The sequence below is a fragment of the Lathyrus oleraceus genome, chromosome 7, assembly GCF_024323335.1.
Source record: "Lathyrus oleraceus cultivar Zhongwan6 chromosome 7, CAAS_Psat_ZW6_1.0, whole genome shotgun sequence".
NCBI classification, from domain to species: domain Eukaryota; kingdom Viridiplantae; phylum Streptophyta; class Magnoliopsida; order Fabales; family Fabaceae; genus Lathyrus; species Lathyrus oleraceus.
The window spans coordinates 238920091-238940891 of record NC_066585.1 but is presented as its reverse complement, the minus strand read 5'-3'; the positions used below and the strand labels follow the sequence as shown (position 1 = coordinate 238940891).

The following is a 20801-nucleotide window of genomic DNA, read 5'->3' as shown; positions in this document are numbered from 1 at the left end:
AAGCGGCGGCATCAATGGAGTGATCGACTATAAATTCTGCTACTACTTGGCCTTTCACAGCTTTTAATGACATATATGTTAAGGAAAATTCAGTCAATGCCAATGCCCATTTTCCAATTCGACTATGCAAAATTGGTTTAGATAACATATGTTTAATAATATCATAATGATATGAAACATACACGTCAACATGTTTGATATAATGATTTAATTTTGTACAAGAGAAATACAAGCATAAACATAACTTTTTGATCATGCTATACCTAGTTTCTACATCCTTTAAAACCCTGCTGAGGTAATAAATAGCTCTTTCGACACCATTATCACCCTCTTGCGCTAACATGCTCTCTAAGGTTTTATCAGATGTAGAAATATACAATCTCATACTTTTATTTCTACAAGGTGGCTTCAAAATTGGTGGGTGGCTCAAGTACGCTTTGATCTTATCGAACGCCACTTGCTGAGCTTGGCCCCATTCGAACACTTCCTTGTTAAGTCGAAGCAAAGGCGAAAATGCTTGTGTCTTCCCACTAAGGTTTGAGATGAATCTCCTTAGGAAATTGATTTTGCCCATCAGTGACTGCAAACCTTTCTTTGTTGATGGCGCTTTCGCATCCATGATGGCTTTGGTTTTATTCTGGTTTATTTCGATCCTTTTTTTATGGACCACAAAACCTAAAAAACTCCAGCCTGCACACAAAAAGCACATTTTAGAGGGTTCATTTTTAAACCATATTTTCTCATGCGTTCAAAAGATATTCGAAGGTGTTTTATATGATTCTCCCCCGAAATAGACTTAACAATAATATCGTCTATATAGATTTGCATAAAAGTCTCTATGAAATCATGGAAGATCGAATTCATCGCCCTTTGGCAAGTTGCCCCTGCATTTTTCAAACCAAAAGGCATCACTACCCATTCGTAGGTACCTAAGGCTCCAGGGCAACGAAATGCCAATTTTGGGATATCTTCTCCAGTAATGAATATCTGATTGTACCCAGATTACCCATTGAGCATGTTTAAATATTCATAACCTGCAGCAGAATCGACCAACATTTCCGCCACTGGCATCGAATACTCATCTTTTGGGGTTGCAATATTCAAATCTCTAAAATCTATGCAAACCCTTAAGGTACCATTCTTTTTTACAACTGCCATAATGTTAGCTAACCATTCGACATACCTGGCAGTACGAATGAAGTTACAGCGGAGAAGTCTTTCAACTTCCTCCTTGATTTTCGACAATATTGATGGGGCAAACCGTCTTGGATTTTGCTTCACCGGATTCTTCCCATGCTTGATCGGCAATTTTAATTCGACCAACTCCTTGCTTAAACTAGGAATTTCATCATAATCCCATGCAAAATAGTCTTTAAACTCTCTCAGCAACTGGATCACTTCGATCTTAAGTTGAGGATGGATGTTGGCACTGATGTAAGTTGGCCTTTTTATTACCCCCTCTCCCAAGTCTACTTCTTCGATGGATCTTGAGCCAACATCTTAACATTGGTTGCTAGCGTGTCCTTCTCGAAATCCAAAGGCTCGTCATCGTAGATCGCGTCAAGCCTCTGGTCTCGCTCTTCTTAACCTTCGTCAGGTGGTATTGGGTCAAAATCTTTTCCAGGACCTTCTGGTGGAGAAACTTCACTGGCTTCGACAACCATGATTTTTTATTTCGGCCTCTAAGGCCAATTGCTGCTTGTTTTCGGCTATGTAGGCTGAAATCCTCTTTAACACTGTGAACTCAGTCATCATCACTGAATTCACTTCCCCACCCTGTGGGGTTAATTCCGGCTACTCCTAAATATCCAAAGTTGTCTTCGCCCACTACCTCTCTATCCCACCGGAAACCATAGTAGGGGTTTTGAAATATCCATGATCTGCCTCTATATTTTCAACAATGCCATCTGGACGCCAAATTATAATCCTCTGGTGCATCAAAGACGGGATTGCTCCGACTCCATGAATCCGTTCTCTTCCCAGCAACATGTTGTAGTTTGCCTTTGTTTCCACAATCATGAACATTGTGGGCCTAGTAACCGTTCCTACAGTCAATTCAACTTGGATAGCCCCCAGGGTGGAGCCTACTTTGCCTTCATAATTGGTCAACACCATATTATGAGGTTTGGCATCAGTTTCATATTTGCCAATTTTCGCCAACATACGATGGGGCATCAGATTCACAGTCGCCCTATAATCTACCAGTATTTTGTTAATTGGGATGTTTTTGACTCTTCCGGTGATGAAAAGGGGTTTCAAATGGCTCTTCATGGTGTCACTAGGTCTTTCGAAAAAAGCATTCTGCTCTTCGACATTGTCATTATCATTGACTTCAGTGATCCGATCAAATTCTATAGGCATGACGGATACCAGTCCGACCAGAATGTCTAAGGAATCCTCCGAACCATAGTCGAAGTTGTCAGTTAATAACTCGTCTTCGGCAGCCATCTGATTTTCTCCGGCCGTCTTATTTGAAATCTTTGAATCTCTTTTGGTGAGGTTAGGGCCATCCCTTTTCTTCACCATTACGTTGGTACTTGATTCAACCTGGTTCATTTCACCAGCTTCTCTTTTGGCTTTTCTCCTTCCCTGCTCTCTTCTCTACTAGGACCTCATCATGGGATTCTTTCCTTTATAGTTTTCGGACACATGTGTGGTCCTTTTGTCAGATCGGAATTCCTGGCTATAGGCCAACGATGAACCTCTTTCAACCTCAAACTTATGCCACTTGCCATGGCCACGTTTTCTCCCCTCAGCCTGCTTGACCCACATCCCTTCTGACCCTTCGATGCTTGGTTTAAAGGTCATGGGTTGGAAGTTTCGCCTAACTTGTTTGGTTTCATTCATCTTCACCACAGGGCGCATAGGATCAAGATATCTTCTGGGGTCGAAGAACCTTTCTGGATTACCCGCTTGATTATTGTGGATGACTTTATGGCCATTTTGGTGGTGCACTATCCTAACCCCCTCCAGATTCTAAGCTGCCTTTTTGTCGAAGACAACACTGCACCTGGGGCATAACATCACCTCTAATTTCTTCTTTTGGAACCTTCAAAGGAAATCTGACAATATTTCTTCTTCCTAAGGAAAGGCGACCTTATTGTATTCCTCTTGTTTGTCTTCATCATCGACTTCCATTGAAACTTCTCGAGATACCTCCGCCATATTAACTTCCATGTGGATATCCTCAGTAATAGCCAGCTTTTGGAATTGTTTTTGAAGGCCGTCAGTAGCCTTGTCCAACTGAACGAAAGTATCAGTAGTCTCTTTAGTGACCATTACTAACTTTGACTCTTTAGCATCCTCAATATCTGAGGCTTCAACATTTTCCTTCTTGATGTCCTTTGTACCCCTTAAGGACAAACCATCACACGGTGTCTGCTTAAAGTGCTCATGTATTTTAACCATGACAGGCTCATGGACGAAGTCTTCAGTAACTTCGGTCATACAGAAATCATCAGCAGTTTCAATGAAATTCACCTCCTCTAGCTCAGTATAATGAGCTTCAGCAATTTGGAGAGGGTCAGAGTTGATTTTCATCTGCCTCCACGGCTTACCACCGAACTTGAGTCTTCCCTCCTAGATTGCATTCTGCATCAGATCCCTGAAAAGAAAACATTGAGACGTTTTATGACCCAAAAAACTATGGTATTTATAAAACCCTCATTTCTTTCTTTGTTCTAAAGGAGGTACTTTGGCACCCGGAGGTACTATCATTTGACCATCTTTGACCAGTAAGTCGAAGATTTCATCACATTTTGTAACGTCAAAAGTATATGTTTTCTTAGGAAACCTGTCATTCTTTTCAGGTTCGACAAGATTTCTCCCGTTCAAAGGGGCCAAAACTTTGCACACATATGGTGGCCCCTGTGTCAACTCAGCAAGATCGATCTCAGTATCGTCGAAGTCTGGAACTTCAAGGCCTGAATCTTCATGATCTTTCCTAAAATCGACATATGCTACCCTTTTACCTTTGTTTGTTCTAGCCTTTTCCTCTTTTAAACGTTCTACCTGTCGAACTCTGTCATCCAACTGGGCCATATCCCTTAGGTATTGAGTATCCAACTTCTTTCTAATTGAGTACTCAAGTCCCCCAACGGCCATTTCGACCAACTCATGCTCTGGCACTTGTGTAAAACACCTGGCTTTGAGTAGGCGAAATCTATTCAAGTAGTCGTCAATTGGCTCAATGAATTTTCGTCTGACACTAGCCAATTCTTTCAAACTTTTCTTCGTCTTCCCCATGTAGAACTGTTCATGGAACATTCTTTCGAGCTGGTTCCATGAATGGATCGAATTCTGGGGCAAAGTTGTGAACCATGTAAAAGCATTCTTGGTAAGAGAACTTGGAAAAAAATTCATCCGAAGATTCTCGTTATTTGACATATCTACAGCTTCAATTAGGTATCTCGCCACGTGTTCGACAGTAGACTCAGTAGTATCCCCAGCAAACTTGGTGAATTTGGGAATTTTGGTCCTCAGGGGTGCATCTGTTTGTAAGACATATTCTACCAAAGGCGACGTACAATTGGGTCTTCTGAGACCAAAATTCACCCCATTTTGAACCATAATTCTCTCGACTATAGCGGTTAGATTATTATTTGTTGCCATATCATCATGTCGAACTTGCCATATGATATCATAGGCATTCTGATTCCTATTTACCATTAACACCTTTGGTTCCCTGTGCACTTGTGGTTCGATCCTAGGAGGTACTACTATTCCTCCGTGATTTTGTGGGATCTGGTTAATGGTGAGGTCTTCCTCAAGCGTGGGCTCTTGATTCTCTCTTACCCAATCCCTGGGCAAGGGACGCTGGTGCTGAGGTATACCAAGAAACTCAGACATTCGAGCCACTTGTGCTGTCATCTGTTGATTCGACTGAGTTGTATTCTGATTCAAAAGATTTAGCACAGTGGCCAAAGTTTGAGTCAACATCTGGACCATTTCATGATTGGTGAAGGAGTATGGGGAGGTCCTTTAGGTCCAACATAAGTCAAAATTGGTTCAGAGTGGGAGATCGAATGCGTAGGCATCGAACTCACCATAGACGAAACTATTTCGGACGCATGTGTCGTGCCCGTATTTGCCCCCATCCAAGCTGAAGGAGGCATTATGCTGCTAGTTGATGGGTTTTGAGAATTCTGAGTTTCTGGCGGATTCATATTCGCCATCCCCGTCTGTGGTTCTCTCCCTGTTCGTCGTTCGTCATTTATGGCTATTTTACCACTTCTTAAAAGCATACAACAATTCTTTTCTAAAAAAAACTTAGCAATCAAACAGAACGTTAGCACTGGTCCCACCGGGTGTGCCAACTTGTTTACCTTGAAAAATGGTAAACAACCGTTGATCTTCCAAATTTCTAAATTTGGTCACTTACAGGATCGATCAGATTGATCCTAGGACACGTGCTAAATTTCTGGTAAGCGTAACATTGATAAATGATCGAACTAAACGTCGAATCGAAGCGTTAAATAAAAATTAAAGACAAAAGAGTGACTTGAACAAAAGAACAATCTTAAATCAGTATTTAGAACTATTAAAGAAGAAGTAAATGACGGGAATCATAGAAGGATTGAAAGCAATCGAAACGGTTGGTAAGTGCTGGAATATTTAAGAATGTAAGGTAAAAGTTCAAAGTAACGAAAGGAACTAAAGATCTTTAAACTTGTAAATGACGAAGTAAGAAATAAAGTGTTTGAGAGTAAAGAGCAAGGAAAGATATTTCTGAAGAGAAAGTAAAGATAACTTTGTAATGCTTTGAAATGATTAAACAACGGTGTAGACAACGTACATTTTGCGTTTTACAGTTCTTCTTCACACGAATACTTAGTAAATTTGCAGGTTTTTATACACAATTTGACACACTTTTCTAACTCTAAGACCCTATATTTATACTAGATCGAAATAACCGCTCTGAGGGTTCTTCAATCACGTCGATACACGTGGCGTCCTACATGTGTATGTTCGCTCATCTGCTTCCACGTGTATCCTTGCGGTTTCTACCGAAGATACTCTTCCCTCCTTTATTTAAATTTCAAATCTTTGATCGAAACCGTTTTTTAACCGCTCCTCAAGGAACCGCTCCGAAGTTTCAGCTATAAGCTTGATCTTTATTTAATCAGCTAAGCCAGTCTACCTTCAACTGGTCGAATCACCTCTTAGTCAAAGCTAGCTAGTTGTACATGCTTTCCAATTTTGTAAATTTGAAGTGGACGTCAAAAATTTGAGCTAACAGATCCATGGTAAGTCTACTGTCATTTGCATACGTTTATGTAGTCTCCTCAGGTTCCACGATGAGCAAATGGAGATGACTTTTTCAATGATGACCTGGTTGGAACAGTTCATCACAATTGTAACACACCCACTTTTCTCGACGTGCTTGAAGCCTGTGTAAGGGAGAAAACATGTGAAGGGAAGATGGAGGACAAAATAAATACATTGAAAATACAAGAAGTATCAACAAATTCAAACATAGAGCACAATGTAGATGAAGAAAATCAAACTCAAGAAACAAAGAAGAAAGACATAATGAATGCTATAGCAGGACACAAGTCCGAATTTAGTTTATTCTCATATGGTAAAAAACAAATTTGAAAAATATTAAAGTACTGCTACAAAAGAGATGTCATATAAAAGATATGACTCACCAGCTTCTCAAATTGATTCATGACAATCAATATCACATCTTAGAATATGATTTGTGATGTATATAGCTCCAAATTCATATCTCTGTCTAAATCTAATTAACAAATATTACATTCAAAGTACAATACATTGTGGATATTCTTGTTTTCACGATTATAGTTATCTATATACTAAGTGTATTCTCCTTCTTTAGCTCATATGAATGCTGCCGCTGCCATTGGAGTTCTCATATACACAAAACAATCCCCTTCTAAGGAATTGTTCTATCCTTCCTTTCTCAAGCATAAACTCAAAGCCTTTAGTGACTCCAATTGGGACACTTACACAAAAACAAGACCCTCATCGACGAATTATTGTGTCTTTTTAAGTGACTCTCATTTCAAGATCCTCGTCAGAAGTTAAGTACATGACTTTAGCTTCTTTTGCGTGCGAGTTTCAGTGGCTAAGTTATTTACTTCAGGACCTCAATGTTGCAAATGTTTCAGATATAGTTTTATATTGTGACAATTAATATGCTTGTCACATTGCAGCCAATGCTACATTTCATGAACAGACCTAACACATCGAAATATAGTCATGTGGTTAGAGAAAAATTATCTACTTATACAAAGTTCAATTCACTTGGCTGACATCACAAAACCCTTGGACCCCAAACCTTTCGGTCTGCTTCTATCCAAGCTGCTTTTATCCAAGTTGAGAATCTCAGTTAACTACTCTCTAGCTTGAGGGAGAGTATTAGTGTATAGTTTTTTTTTGATATTCGCACTACGCCAAAAACTGGAATAGACAGCGCACCTTAGAGGGCGCTTTATTACAAAAGCGCTCTCTAAAGTGAAGCGAAAAAATAAGGAGCAATAGACAGCGCACTTTAGAGGGCGCTTTTGTAATAAAGCGCCCTCTAAGGTGAAGCGAAAAAATAAGGAGGAGATAGAGGGACAACAATACATGGCGCTTTTTAGAAAGCGCCCTCTAAGGTTACCCTTAGAGGGCGCTTTTAATAAAGCGCTGTTATAAGTCCATGTGCATTTCCAGTTTATAAAGCGCTTCTGGAAAGCCTTAGAGAGCGCTTCCATAAGCGCCCTCTTAGGCCCCCTTTAGAGGGCACTTTTTTTCCACAAGCGCCCTCTAAGGTCCCCTTTAGTAAACATTAAAATTATAACATACTGCGCGTTTTGTTATTTCACTCTCTGTTATTTTCGTTCTTTTTCACGTTAGGGTTCTAAGGCGTTCTCCTTCCACCTCTGTTAGATCTACGACGTTTCCTCCTTCTACCAATCAAAGGTACACGATGCATACATTATTACTTGCACTATTGCTTTGTTTTAGCTTTGCCCCATTTCAGTTTTATGTTATTGTTGTCTATGCTACGTTTGTTTCGACCTGTAAAGTTTCAATATTCATAGTGATTTAAATAGTTTGGGTTTATTAGGCAATTGACGGTTGGTTTTTAGTGACCATGATAGCGCATGCAATGGGACTACATTACCCAGTAGTTAGGGTTATACGACCTATGAACATCTGATTTTGTGTCAACACCAGTATCATTAGAAACCTAGGTCCGAATGTGTTTGAATTCTTCATTAACAGCCAACCAGTACATAGCGTAGCTAGTAACTTAAGAAGTTTAGGTATGGATGTTATTTGATAGAGTAAATGGAGACATGAATGCCCTGCACAGAGTATCTTCTGAAATTGGTTTCTCTTCTGAAATTGTTTTTTGTTTATTCTAATTAGTAATGGATAATACATGGATGTCTTCCAATCGATTGTCGAGAGAGTACGAGAATGGGGTATCAGAATTCGTTAAGTTTGCCGTTGCGCACGCCGAAGACCCCAGTAGAATGATATGTCCTTGCTTGGGTTGTTGTTATGGGAAACGGGTTGACGCAGTTCAGTTGACATCGCATCTAATGAGGCATGGAATTGATCAAAGTTATACATGTTGGAATTTGCATGGTGAGAAAAGTAACGAGAATGTTGAACCGGGGGATAGTACGACCTATGCCTCAAACTATAGTGGCGCAGATACATACGATTGTGATCGAGTTGAAGAGATTGCAGAAGCACTTGAAGGAGATCTTAAGGATTGTCCCGAAATGTTTGAGAGGTTGGTAAGTGATGCAGAGAAACCTTTGTATGATGGTTGCACTAAATTCACAAGATTGTCTGCGGTATTAAATTTGTACAACTTAAAGGCGGGCAATGGATGGTCGGATAAAAGTTTCACAGAGTTATTAGCCCTTTTGAAAGATATGCTTCCTGAGGCTAATGTTCTTCCCAATCGAACATATGAGACCAAAAAGATGTTGTGCTCTATTGGCATGAGCTATGATAAGATACATGCATGTCCAAACGATTGCGTTTTGTTTCGAAATGAGTATGCATCGTTAAATGAGTGTCCTAAATGCGGTGTCTCGTGATATAAGAACAAGTTGTCTCCAGCAAAAGTCTTGTGGTATTTTCCTGTTATTCCGAGATTTAGACGCATGTTTCGTAGTGAAACCGATTCAAGACACTTGACCTGGCATGCAGATGAAAGAATTATAGATGGAAAGTATCAACATCCGGCAGATTCACCACAGTGGTTGAAAATTGATAATGATTATCCTGAATTTGGAGAAGAATCAAGAAACCTTCGCTTGGCATTATCTACTGATGGAATGAACCCACACGGTATCCAGAGTATCTCACACAGTACATGGCCTGTGATTATTATGATTTATAACCTACCTCCATGGCTATGTATGAAGCGTAAGTACATGATGTTGTCTATGTTGATTTCTGGACCTAAACAACCAGGGAATGACATAGACGTGTACTTGAAGCCCTTAATCGAAGATTTAAAGATTTTGTGGGAGACCGGTGTGGAGGTTTATGATGGATATAGGAAAGAAAGTTTCAACTTGAGGGCGATGTTGTTTGGCACAATTAATGATTTTCCAGCATACAGAAATCTATCAGGGTATAGCATAAAAGGTCAATGTGCGTGTCCTATTTGTGAAGATAAAACAGATTGGAAGCGCTTGGAGTTTGGTCAAAAGAATGTCTTTCTCGGTCATCGGAGATTCTTAAATTCAAATCATCACTATCGTGGATGGAGAAAGGCGTTCAATGGAGAGACAGAACAAGGCAAAGCTCCACCTATATTGACGGGTGATCAAATTTTTGAAAAGGTGAAAGATTTGGATACTCAGTTTGGCAAGCCTTTTGCCCACACACTTGTCAAAAGTGGGTGGAAGAAGAGGTCAGTTTTTTTTGAATTGCCGTATTGGAAGTCCTTGTATGTGAGACATTTTCTTGATGTTATGCATATTGAAAAAAATGTATTTGAAAGTGTTATTGGCACGTTACTCAATATACAAGGAAAGTCTAAGGATGGCCTTAAGGCAAGAAAGGACTTGATAGCGATGGGAATAAGAACTGAATTAGGACCCTTGAAGAAAGGAAAACGAACATATCTACCGCCTGCTGCTTATACTCTATCTAGAAAGGAGAAAAAAACATTGTGTAAGTTTCTAAGTGAAGTTAAAGTTCCAGAAGGGTACTCTTCAGATATTAGAAGACTTGTGTCTATGAAAGACCTCAAGTTAAAGAGTTTAAAGACCCATGATTGCCATGTTATAATGGAACATTTTCTCCCAATAGGTATACGTTCTATTCTTCCAGAAAAAGTAAGAAGCTCTATAACTAAGTTGTGTTCTTTCTTCAAGTCAATTTGCAGTAAGGTGATCAATCCTGCGATCTTACCAATGTTGCAAAAAGAAATCGTTATTACTTTGTGTGAGCTTGAAATGTTTTTTCCTCCATCATTTTTTGACATAATGGTACATCTAGTTGTTCATCTTGTGAAAGAGACACAATTGTGTGGACCAGCTTATATGAGATGGATGTACCCTGTTGAACGTTATATGAAAATATTAAAAGGGTACGTGAAGAACCGAAGTCGACCAGAAGGTTGTATGGTTGAAAGATACATTGTTGAAGAAGCGATTGAGTTTTGTACTGAATATTTGTCTAATGTTCAGTCAATCGGACTCCCCAAGTCTCAGCTTGTCGAAAAGAAAGAAGGAAAAAATCTAATTGGAAATAAAATCGTGGCAGTATCAAGGGTCGAACGGGATCAAGTGCATTTGTATGTTCTGCACAATGAGAATGAGGTTGAGCCGTATGTTGAAATTCACAAGGATGTTCTCCGAGGTTTAAATCCCAATAGAAATGAAAATTGGATAGTACGAGAGCACAATCGATGTTTTATACCTTGGTTTAAGGATCATATTTATTCAAAGTATTATTCAGATCCCGCTTCAATAACAGAAAGGTTGAGATGCTTAGCATATGGTCCAAGTTTCCATGTTTTTTCTTATAGCGCATACGCGATTAATGGATACACATTTTATACCAAAGAACAAGATGATAAAAGTACTATGCAGAATAGTGGTGTCACCGTGGTAGCTGAAGCAATGCACATATCAAGTGTGAAGGACTTAAACCCCAAATTTGCAAATCTGTCGTATTTTGGTGTTATCGAGCGCATTTGGGTGTTTGATTATGAGAAGTTTCAGATTCCTATATTTGGTTGCAAGTGGGTTGAAAATAATAACGGCATTCGAATGGATAAGTCAGGATTTTTGCAAGTGGATCTTAATAGGGTGGGATACAAAGATGAGTCTTTTATTCTAGCCTCTCAAGCTAGACAAGTGTTCTATGTCAATGATCCGAAAAGTACGAAATGGTCTATAGTTCTTTTTTCCAACAAAGTAATTGATGAAAACACTGGAGATCAAGGTGATATTGATGTTGAGATTGAATCGTTTACCAGAAATGATCAAGATGAGAATATTATATCAAATGATTCATATATTAGAAATGATCATAATGAGGGTATTTGGATCAATCCAACCGTCCGTGTTGTTAAGAGACATGTAGAACATATTCCAACCAAGAAAAGAAAGAGAACTTAGTGAAAAAGGTACAGGTCAAATGATTTTAATTGTTTTCTTTATTACAGGTAAAATGACTTTTATGATTTTAATTGTTTTTACATTTGTCATCTAATTTTAATTGTTTTCTTTATTACAGGTAAAATGGCTATTATGAAGTCAATCATTCGTGCAAGGGGCAAGGGATACTTGAAAGTATCAATTGATATTTGTTTAGATGGAGATGTTCCATTATCGTCAAGCCTCATTCGCGTAGATGATGATGCTGGATATTTGAAAGTATCCCTCTACGACAATGGAACATGTCCATCTAAACAAATATCAATTCTATCTTCAAAAGATAAGGGACCAAAAATATAAGGGGATTACGCAGCAAATCGAGTCAGTTGCATCAAAAAAAAAGTATAAACACAATTATATGATATTTATGCATAGAAAATGTTAATTCTTGATCTTATACATCACCTAACTAATTTTATGATATTTTAGGTTCATGCTATTGATATTGAACAAAAAGAGGTTGTTGCTAAGAAGACTGCTGCTAGCAAAAAAAAACATACATCTCAGAGATGCTTTTGCTACTTAGTTTTATTTCTTTTTAAGTTATGAATTGGTTGTATATTTAGAATCTTTAGAAGTTAAACGATTATATATCAATGGATTGTTGTATATGTATGGATTGTTGTATATAAGACTTGTTGAATGCAATGTATGAAAAAAGGCTTCAAATTATACAGTTTTGGGTGTACTGCTTCAATACAGGTTGTCTAAAATAAATAAAAAAATATAGCGCTTTTTAAAAAAAAAATTTAAATAACCACCCACTTTAGAGGGCGCTTCCCAAAATAAGCGCCCTCTAAACCCTTTAAATTTCCACTTTAGAGGGCGCTTTCCAGTAAAAGCGCCCTCTAAACCCTTAAAAGTTTCCACTTTAGAGGGCGCTTTCCAGTAAAAGCGCCCTCTAAACCCTTTAAATTTCCACTTTAGAGGGCGCTTTCCAGTAAAAGCGCCCTCTAAACCCTTAAAAGTTTCCACTTTAGAGGGCGCTTTCCAGTAAAAGCGCCCTCTAAACCCTTAAATGTTTCCACTTTAGAGGGCGCTTTCTTTAAAAAGCGCCCTCTAAAGTGGCCCTTAAAGGGCTTAAAGAGCCACTTTAGACAGCACTTTCACCAGGAAAAAAAGCGTTGTCTTTACATATGCCAGCGCCAGATTAGAGGGCGCTTTAAAGCGTTGTTATTGGCCAAAAAAAGCGCCCTCTTTTCCCTTATTTGACGTAGTGTCGGCCTTGCAACTGAGTAATCTAAGGGACCAATTCCATCATCTACTTGCGAGAGCCCCGTTTAAAACCAAAACAAATTTTTGTATGTACTTGGCCAAACACATAAATTGTTTGCATCTACAAGATTCGAATCTGAGATCTGGAGAGGAGCATACTCTCAAGACACAAGCTTTCACCACATGTATTAATGTATATCTTGATATGTATTATAGTTGTTATAGTTAGTTGCAACAATTATTTTTTGTTTTAGCTTGTGCTTCAAGGCATCCCTCTTGCATATAAGTTTGTCATCTTGTTGGCCAAGTAAGTACTTGACAAGTCATGTATACATGTCAATTAACAATTTCAAACATGTCAAATAATATCAAATTCTTATATGATTCACTCACGGGGGCAGTGTGCAAAGAAGGCAAAGCTTTAGAGTTAGATGTTAGTCTCTTGTGTGTCCAGCCGAATTCTGAAGATAGGCGAGACATACATTGTATCGGAAGTGTTGAAAAATTTGAAATCAGGGATTACTTGATTGAAAAATCATAAATTCAGTTAGAAAAAGAGCTTATATGTGGGTAAAAATTGGTTCACATCACAATCATGTTAGGTTTAATGTCATCAACTAATATTGTAGCCTCTAAAGCATAAGAAATTATGATCCAATATCAGCAACAAGATTATGAAAAGAAAAAAAAACTATGTAAAAAAAAAATGTCATATAAGTACTATACTTTTTCTTTCTTTTCATTATAAAATATACATAGTTTATACACAGATTTTCTCCTGAGAATAATAACTTTGTTACACATGTAAATATTATTATTACTAGAAAACATCTTCATTCTACCTAAAAACTTGAACTGCAATTTAAATCTATTTCTAATGAACTTGACTCAATCTCCCTCTCATACTTGCTGTTCAAGTCAAGCATTTGTGACACCTCAGATTCCTTCAATTTTTTGCCATAAAATTTTCCATCTGGTTGATCAACACAGCCACAATCAAAATCAGTAACAGCGCGTCTTTTTCTCGCACTAGCTCCATCATTAGTACCGATATCCATTAATGGCAATTCAACTGAAACACTATTGTAATTCGGAGTGTTCTCTGCCTCGTTTACGGTTTGTTTTTCCTCTTTTCTCTCGGAGCTTTCAGATGATGTTAGAGAACTCGATAAAGAACACATAGTTCCTCGATTTTGTTTCCTCTCCGTAATGTTCAAACTCAAACCTCGTGTTTCTGTTAGTTCTGAAATCGGAGAACTAGGAGATGCATTGTTGATTGTTGATAATAACTGAGAAAGTTCAGCTTTAGCATGTTCTACACCAGACGCGGACGAAGATGAAGAACCGTATCCTGCAAGTGCTTCTTGCGCCTTCATTAGTACCGATTGTAAGTACTTTCCTTGCGCTTCAATTCTAAACTGTAAATGTTTCTGCACCTGATGAAATCATGATCCGAATCGATTAACATCTCTTTATATGCATCAATTGAAATTTTGATAGATCATAACTTTCGAGTACTACCTCAATTTGTTCATAGAGTTTCTTTTGTACTTCCATTTGTATCTCAAGCGCCTCAGCAATCTTCGAACTTCTAGTAAACACAAAACATTCGATCAACGAAAATTCTAGATAATATTAATAATGTTTATATATCTGCTCGATTTCAAATTAACTATTACTCCGTCGTTTGATTCTGGTTCGCGACACTGATTTCTCTGCCGCATTGACTGTCACTACTTTGAATCTCTATGTAATCTGCATCCATGAATCAAGAATCCAAAGATTAAGCAAAATCATAAAAAAAAAAAGTACCAATGAATCATTCTATTTATGTTATACAAAAACTCACCTTGTTTGTCATCGGAACAGGTTTCTATGAGTTGGTTTTTTCCAAGTCTATATTTCTGTAATCACCAGAAAATCAAAATAAGCTCAAATTTTTAGAAAATTCCTATATCATAATTCGAAAAATGGAAAATACCTGTAAATGACTCTTGAGATGATACAAAGTGAGTCCCGGAATCGCCATCGCCCTCATCAAACTCTTCGGTGTTGCTTCTGCCACATAAACATAGTGTGAAAAACACATTAAGATTATACATGAAAATAGTAAGGTTTTTGTGTCTGTCACACTTACTTTCTGCACCTCCAAGTTGGTGAATAGCATCAGTGAATCTTTGGTGAAGTTCATGAGTCCATTTCAACCTAGGCTTAGCATCAGTGGAAAGAACCAAACGCATGGTTTGGTTTTGTTGATCCATTAGCTTTTTTTAGAAGAGTTACTTGTAATAGAGACTGAAACATAAATATACTTTTGATGCTTTTGTGACAATATGTGGCAACTATATAGTTTTTATTTATAAATTGAACATGTTGTTTGATTGATCTCACTCCATATAAGGAAGCATTAGTGGGGTTATGTTGGAGGAATATATGCCATGAGCTGTAATCTTGTGTAGCAAAAAATAATATTTTTTTATATCCACTTTTTCTTTTTTAATTTTCCACATTATTCTTTCTTCTTTGACTTCAAAGGGGTGGAGAGAATCTTTTGTTGGTATGATTAGGATATCATCTGCATTTTACATGCATAATATAGATCTTCTTCTTCGTTTAACTGCAGAGATTAATTTTTTAATTTTTAAGTCAAAATGTACGATATTACTGTTATTTTTCTATAGTTGGATTTCAAATTAAAGATTTTTGATTGAATTAAAAGAGAGTTTTATCAATTTCATTAGAGTGATTTTGATTAGGTGTTAAAAAAATGGAAATAGCTAAATTTTGAGTTCTTAAAAGGAGAGAAAAAAATTAATATAAAGAAAAAGTGTTTTATTTGTTTTTATCTTGATGTTTTCCCACTTCCATCTTTTGCTAAGGTTTGATTCCTTATTGAATTGGGTAGGCCCACCATAATGAATAATGGATGCAACTTTCTTAATGGTGTGAGAAACTTTAAGGTAAAAATTAGAAAAAATATATTTATTAAAAGAAAAAAATAGGATGGAAATGCTATATTATTGGATATGTTGCTTGTTTTGTGGTGATTGAAAGTTTAAGCTAACTTAATAAACTTTTTTGTTTTAATTTCTTTTCCCTTTTTAACAACTTTAATTTTGGGTTATCTTTTCTATGATGTGTGTGGTATTGCAATTGGCAGATTCTTTTTGTTCTTTGTAGGGATGGAGGAATCAAAGAATCTATGATTAGATTTTTGGACCTAGAGCTTCCATGTTTTCTTTAAAGAAAAGTATGCTAGAAGGAAAAGAAAAACTAATCAAACATTTCAAGAGATATAAAGTTGTACCTCATATCAAAACATCATCAATAAGTTATGTGTCTGTTCAAGACATCTAACATGTCATAGTTTCCTTAAGGTATCCTAACAAATTAAGGAATTTTCAGCCCCTACCTTTAATCCTAACTAAACACCAACCTAATTATTTTTAGGTTAAAGTGGATAGTCGATTCTTTCTGATCGAAAATTTAACGCATTCAATAAATTTTAGTTCAACTAACAAAAAAAAACTTATATTGTTAATTCAAACGTCATTATCAAAGTTGGAACTTTAGTATTATTTACATTTATGTTTATATGTTTTTAATAGTTATTATCATTTAATTTATTGACAAAATAAATTAAGAGTTGTTTTAACTTAAACTTAAATAGTTTAGATTTCAATATGAAAAGAATAGTCATATAACAATTTAACAATGAGATTGCAAGAATACAATGAATATGTGGGTATGTATATTATAAAAGCAATGTAAATGGTTCACTCTTGGACAAAAGTCGGAAAGATTATTCGAAAGAGAATATTTGCTTTAATGGTGTAATCAATATCCAAAATGAAGAATTAAAAGAAAAAAAAATTGAGCAAAAATAAGAAAAGTAAAAGGAAAAGTATAATGGCCAACACCAAATCTTAAAAAGCCAATTTGAAAAATTCTTTCTTTCATATTTCTTGGGTTGCGGTGTAGAGTTGGATCACAACTTCACAACAAGAATCAAAATTCAATCATTGGTCTTCAAAAATAAAAAACTACCACTACAACATCGTGTGATTTCAAAATAAGAATTTACTATATTTATGTTAGATGAGATTGAGATTGATTATATACTCCTAGATGAAATGATGTTTTAGTATTAGTAGATGAGAACATAGGTGAAATGATTATATGATATTTTATTGTAAATATAAATCATTGCGTCTAGAAATTAAGTTTTTTTTTAATTGTAATTTCTTCTCCTTCGTTCTCCTTCGACTCTTCTCCTTCGTTCTTTATTTCTTTCTTTCTCCATTGTTCTTCTCTTTTCATTGTTATTGTGTGGATGATAAAAATCTTGTTCATCAAGATTGATTGAAATTCTCCATAGGTTGTGGTGGATTTCCAACATCTGGTATCAAGAGCTCCGATTTAAGCGATTCGTGGAAAGAAAATCACCATGGCGATGAATCATCCAAACAGGCATTTTCCAACAAATCTTCTGATTCTCAAGAACAACAATTATGAGAATTGATGCAAGCAGATAAAGGTTGTGTTCTGTTATCAAGATCTTTGGGTTCTTATGAAGGAAGGAGTAACAATGCTTTCATAAAATGCGACAGATCAAGAAAAGGCTGCACATAAAGAATTAAAGAAGAAATATTATAAAACTCTCTTTATAATCCATCAATGTGTTGATGCATATAACTTTGAAAATGTTAGTGATGTAGAGTCAGCGAAAGAAGCATGGGAAATTCTAGAGAAGTCGTTTGGAGGCGCGGAGAAGGTAAAAGAGGTGAAGTTACAAACTCACAAAAGGATGTATGAATTGCTTCAGATGGAAGACAATGAAATAATAACTAATTTCTTCACCAAGGTTATGAAACTGGTGAATCAAATCAAGGTATATTGAGAAGTGTTGACATCAAGATCTGTTGTTGGAAAGATCTTGAGGTCGTTGGCTCCAAAGTTCGACCACGTGGTAGTAGCCATAGAAGAGTCGAAAGATTTGTCAAAACTGACAAAGGAAGAGCTTCAAGGGACGCTTGAATCTCATGAGCAAAGAATGGCTGAAAGAGCTGCAGGAAAGTCGAAGAGTGATATGGCTTTGCAAGCGCAATCAGCAAAAGAAAGGAAAGGCAAAGGAAGTTGGGATGACAACAAAGGCAGAGGAGGCTACAACAATTCGACTGGTCGAAATCAGCAAGAAGGAAACTGGTCAAATAAGAAAAAACCTTGGAACCAAGGAAACCAAAGAGGTGGTGCTGCAGGTAGAGGAAGAGGTTGTGATCAAAAGCCGGGCAAGAGTCACATTTAGTGTTACAATTGTCATAAGTATGGTCATTATTCTAGTGATTGTCCAGGAAAGCATAAGAATCAAGAAACTTATGCAAAGTTGGCGAAACATGAAAAAGAAGAGACATTGTTGATGGTTACAACAAGAGATGAATAGAGATTCAAGGACCAGTGGTACTTGGACTCAGGATGCTCATCACACATGTCTGGAAAGAAAGATTGGTTTTTCAACATAAATCCCTAAATGAAGAACATGGTGAAATTTGCAAATGACAACACTCTAGCAGCTGAAGGTGTTGGTGATGTTTTGATTATGAGAAAAGATGGCAAGAGGTCAATAATTTCAAATGTGTTGTAAATACCAGGCATGAAGAGCAATTTGCTCAGCATAGGGTAGTTAGTCAAAAATAACTACAAAATATCGATCGAAGACAAGATGATGAGAGTTCTCGACTCAAATGGAAGGTTGATTCTCGAGGGCTCCAATGTCTCTGAATAGAACCTTCAAGATTGAGCTTAATGTGATGGAGCATAAGTGCCTTGCAACAACAACCAACAGAGATGAATGGATATGGCATTATAGACTTGACCATCTCATTTTCAAAGACATCAGAGGTTTGAAGAGAAGAAATATGGTTTCAAAATTACCAGAAATCGACATTCCAAACAAAGTGTGTGAAGAATGTGTGCATGCAAAACAACATAAGAACAACTTCAATAATGATGCAGGAAGCAGGTCAAAGGAAATTCTTGAAGTCATATACTCTGATGTATGTGGTCCTATCCAGGTGGATTCGATTGGAGGTAACAAGTACTTTGTTACATTCATAGATGATTTCAGTAGAAAACTGTGGTCTTACCTGATCAAGAAGAAAAGTGAAGTGATCGAGGTATTTCCCAAGTTTAAATCTATGGTCGAAAGACAGAGTAGTCAAAAGATCAAGATTCAGAGGAATGATGGCGGTGAAGAATATATGTCAAAAGACTTCGACGCATTATGTGTGAAAGAAGGTATTATGTATGGGGTGGTACCACCTTACACTCCACAACAGAATGGAGTCGCAGAAAGGAAGAATAGAACCATCATGAATATGGTTGGAAGTATGTTGAAAGGAAAGCATCTACCTACAGAATTATGGGGAGAAGCTGTGTCGACTGTAACATATATCCTAAACAGATGTATGATGAAGAAGATAGAAGGAATCACACCAGAAGAATGTTGGTATGGTGTCAAGCCTAGCTTGAGTCATCTAAAGGTGTTTGGATCTATAGCATATAGACATGTGCCATATCAGCTGAGAAGAAAACTTGATGACAAGTCGAGTCAGATGATCTTGATAGGATATCATTCGATTGGAGGATACAAGTTATTCGACCAAGTGAATAAGCAAGTTGTGATCAGCAGGTACGTGATCATAGATGAGCTTAAGGAATGAGATTGGACTAAGAATGTTAAGAAAGATTCAATGAGAATCTTATGTGAAGAACCGGCTAGTGAAGTCGAAAGAGAAGTTCGACAAGAAGTAAGAGGTGATTACATAAGATGATGTGGTCAATGAAGAAGGTGAGCTGGTACAATATGCTTTCTACGTAGATGTCGAACCAGTGAATGCAGCTGAGGCATTGAAAGATTCGAAGTGGATGAAAGCAACGAACGAAGAACTGAAGTCAATCAAAGTCAACAACACTTGGTCACTTGTCAAATTTCTCCAAGACAAGAAGGCAATCGATGTGAAGTGGGTATACAAAGTGAAGTTGAATCCCAAAGGAGAAGTGACTCGACACAAGGTGAGACTTGTGGTGAAAGGATTTCTTCAGAAAGAAGGAATCGACTTCGACGAAGTTTTTGTCAGGTTGGTTGTTGGTCTAGAAAATATAAACAACTAAAGATGTGCCGAATGGATGTGAAATGTGCATTCCTGAATGGTCCCTTAGAATAAGAAGTTTATGTTGCACAACTAGCTGGGTTTGTGAAACAAGGCGAAGAAAGAAAGGTGTACAAGCTGCATAAAGCCATGTACGGAATTAAACAAGCTCCAAGAGCTTGGAACAAGAAGATAAATGGATTTCTAAGGGAGAAGTAATTTGTGAAGTGCACAATTGAACATGGAGTATATGTAAGAAGAAGCAAGAGTGAATTGCTTATACTATATCTCTGTGTCGATGACTTGTTGATAACATATAGTTGCAAGAAGGAGATCGAAGACTTTAAAGGTGATCTCAATAAGGAATTTGAAATGTCAGATCTGGGTGACATTTCATATTTCCTTGGCATCGAATTCTACAAGAGTGGTAGAGGTTTAATGATGCATCAAAGAAGGTATGCATGTGAAATACTCAAGAGATATGAGATGCAAGATTGCAACCTAACTTCGACTCCAGCTGAGCCTAGATTACAATTGTCGAAAGATTTAGATGAAGAAGATATCGACCCAACCCAATATAGAAGACTTATCAGGTCACTTCGATACCTTCGTCACACAAGGCCTGACTTAGCATACAGTGTAGGTATGATGAGTAGATTCATGCAAAATCCAAAGGTATCACAACTAGCAGTGACGAAGAGGATATAAGGTATATGAAAGGAACTCTCGACTATGGCATTTTGTTTCTGTAGCGGGGTATTCGTTACCTTTAAATTTATTGACTAAATCA

The 20801-nt window shown here is 37.2% G+C and overlaps 1 protein-coding gene across 2 annotated transcripts; it reads right to left on the bottom strand.

The window, feature by feature from the left end:
• Positions 1-13570: 13570 nt before the first annotated feature.
• LOC127105891 (myb family transcription factor PHL8) lies at positions 13571-15281 on the bottom strand. Of its 2 annotated transcripts, none has more exons than XM_051043098.1 (6): positions 15001-15281; positions 14845-14921; positions 14713-14767; positions 14543-14618; positions 14385-14454; positions 13571-14299 (listed from the first exon to the last, which is right to left on the bottom strand). In XM_051043098.1, the coding sequence occupies exons 1-6, from the start codon at positions 15122-15124 to the stop codon at positions 13706-13708; spliced, it is 996 nt and encodes a 331-aa protein (XP_050899055.1). In that variant the 5' UTR covers positions 15125-15281; the 3' UTR covers positions 13571-13705. The 2 variants fall into 2 exon arrangements, with proteins under 2 accessions (XP_050899055.1, XP_050899056.1); XM_051043099.1 differs by having other exon boundaries at positions 14385-14451.
• Between the last annotated feature and the right edge of the window lie 5520 nt (positions 15282-20801).

Bases quoted from the DNA above. Each gene is read 5' to 3' on its own strand.
- LOC127105891 (XM_051043098.1), bottom strand. From the start codon at position 15,124: ATGGATCAACAAAACCAAACCATGCGTTTGGTTCTTTCCACTGATGCT. The intron at 14,455-14,542 runs GTAATAGTTAAT...TGTGTTTACTAG, and splicing joins AACCAGAATCAAACGACGGA to AAGTTCGAAGATTGCTGAGG. The intron at 14,300-14,384 runs GTAGTACTCGAA...TGATTTCATCAG, and splicing joins AACTCTATGAACAAATTGAG to GTGCAGAAACATTTACAGTT.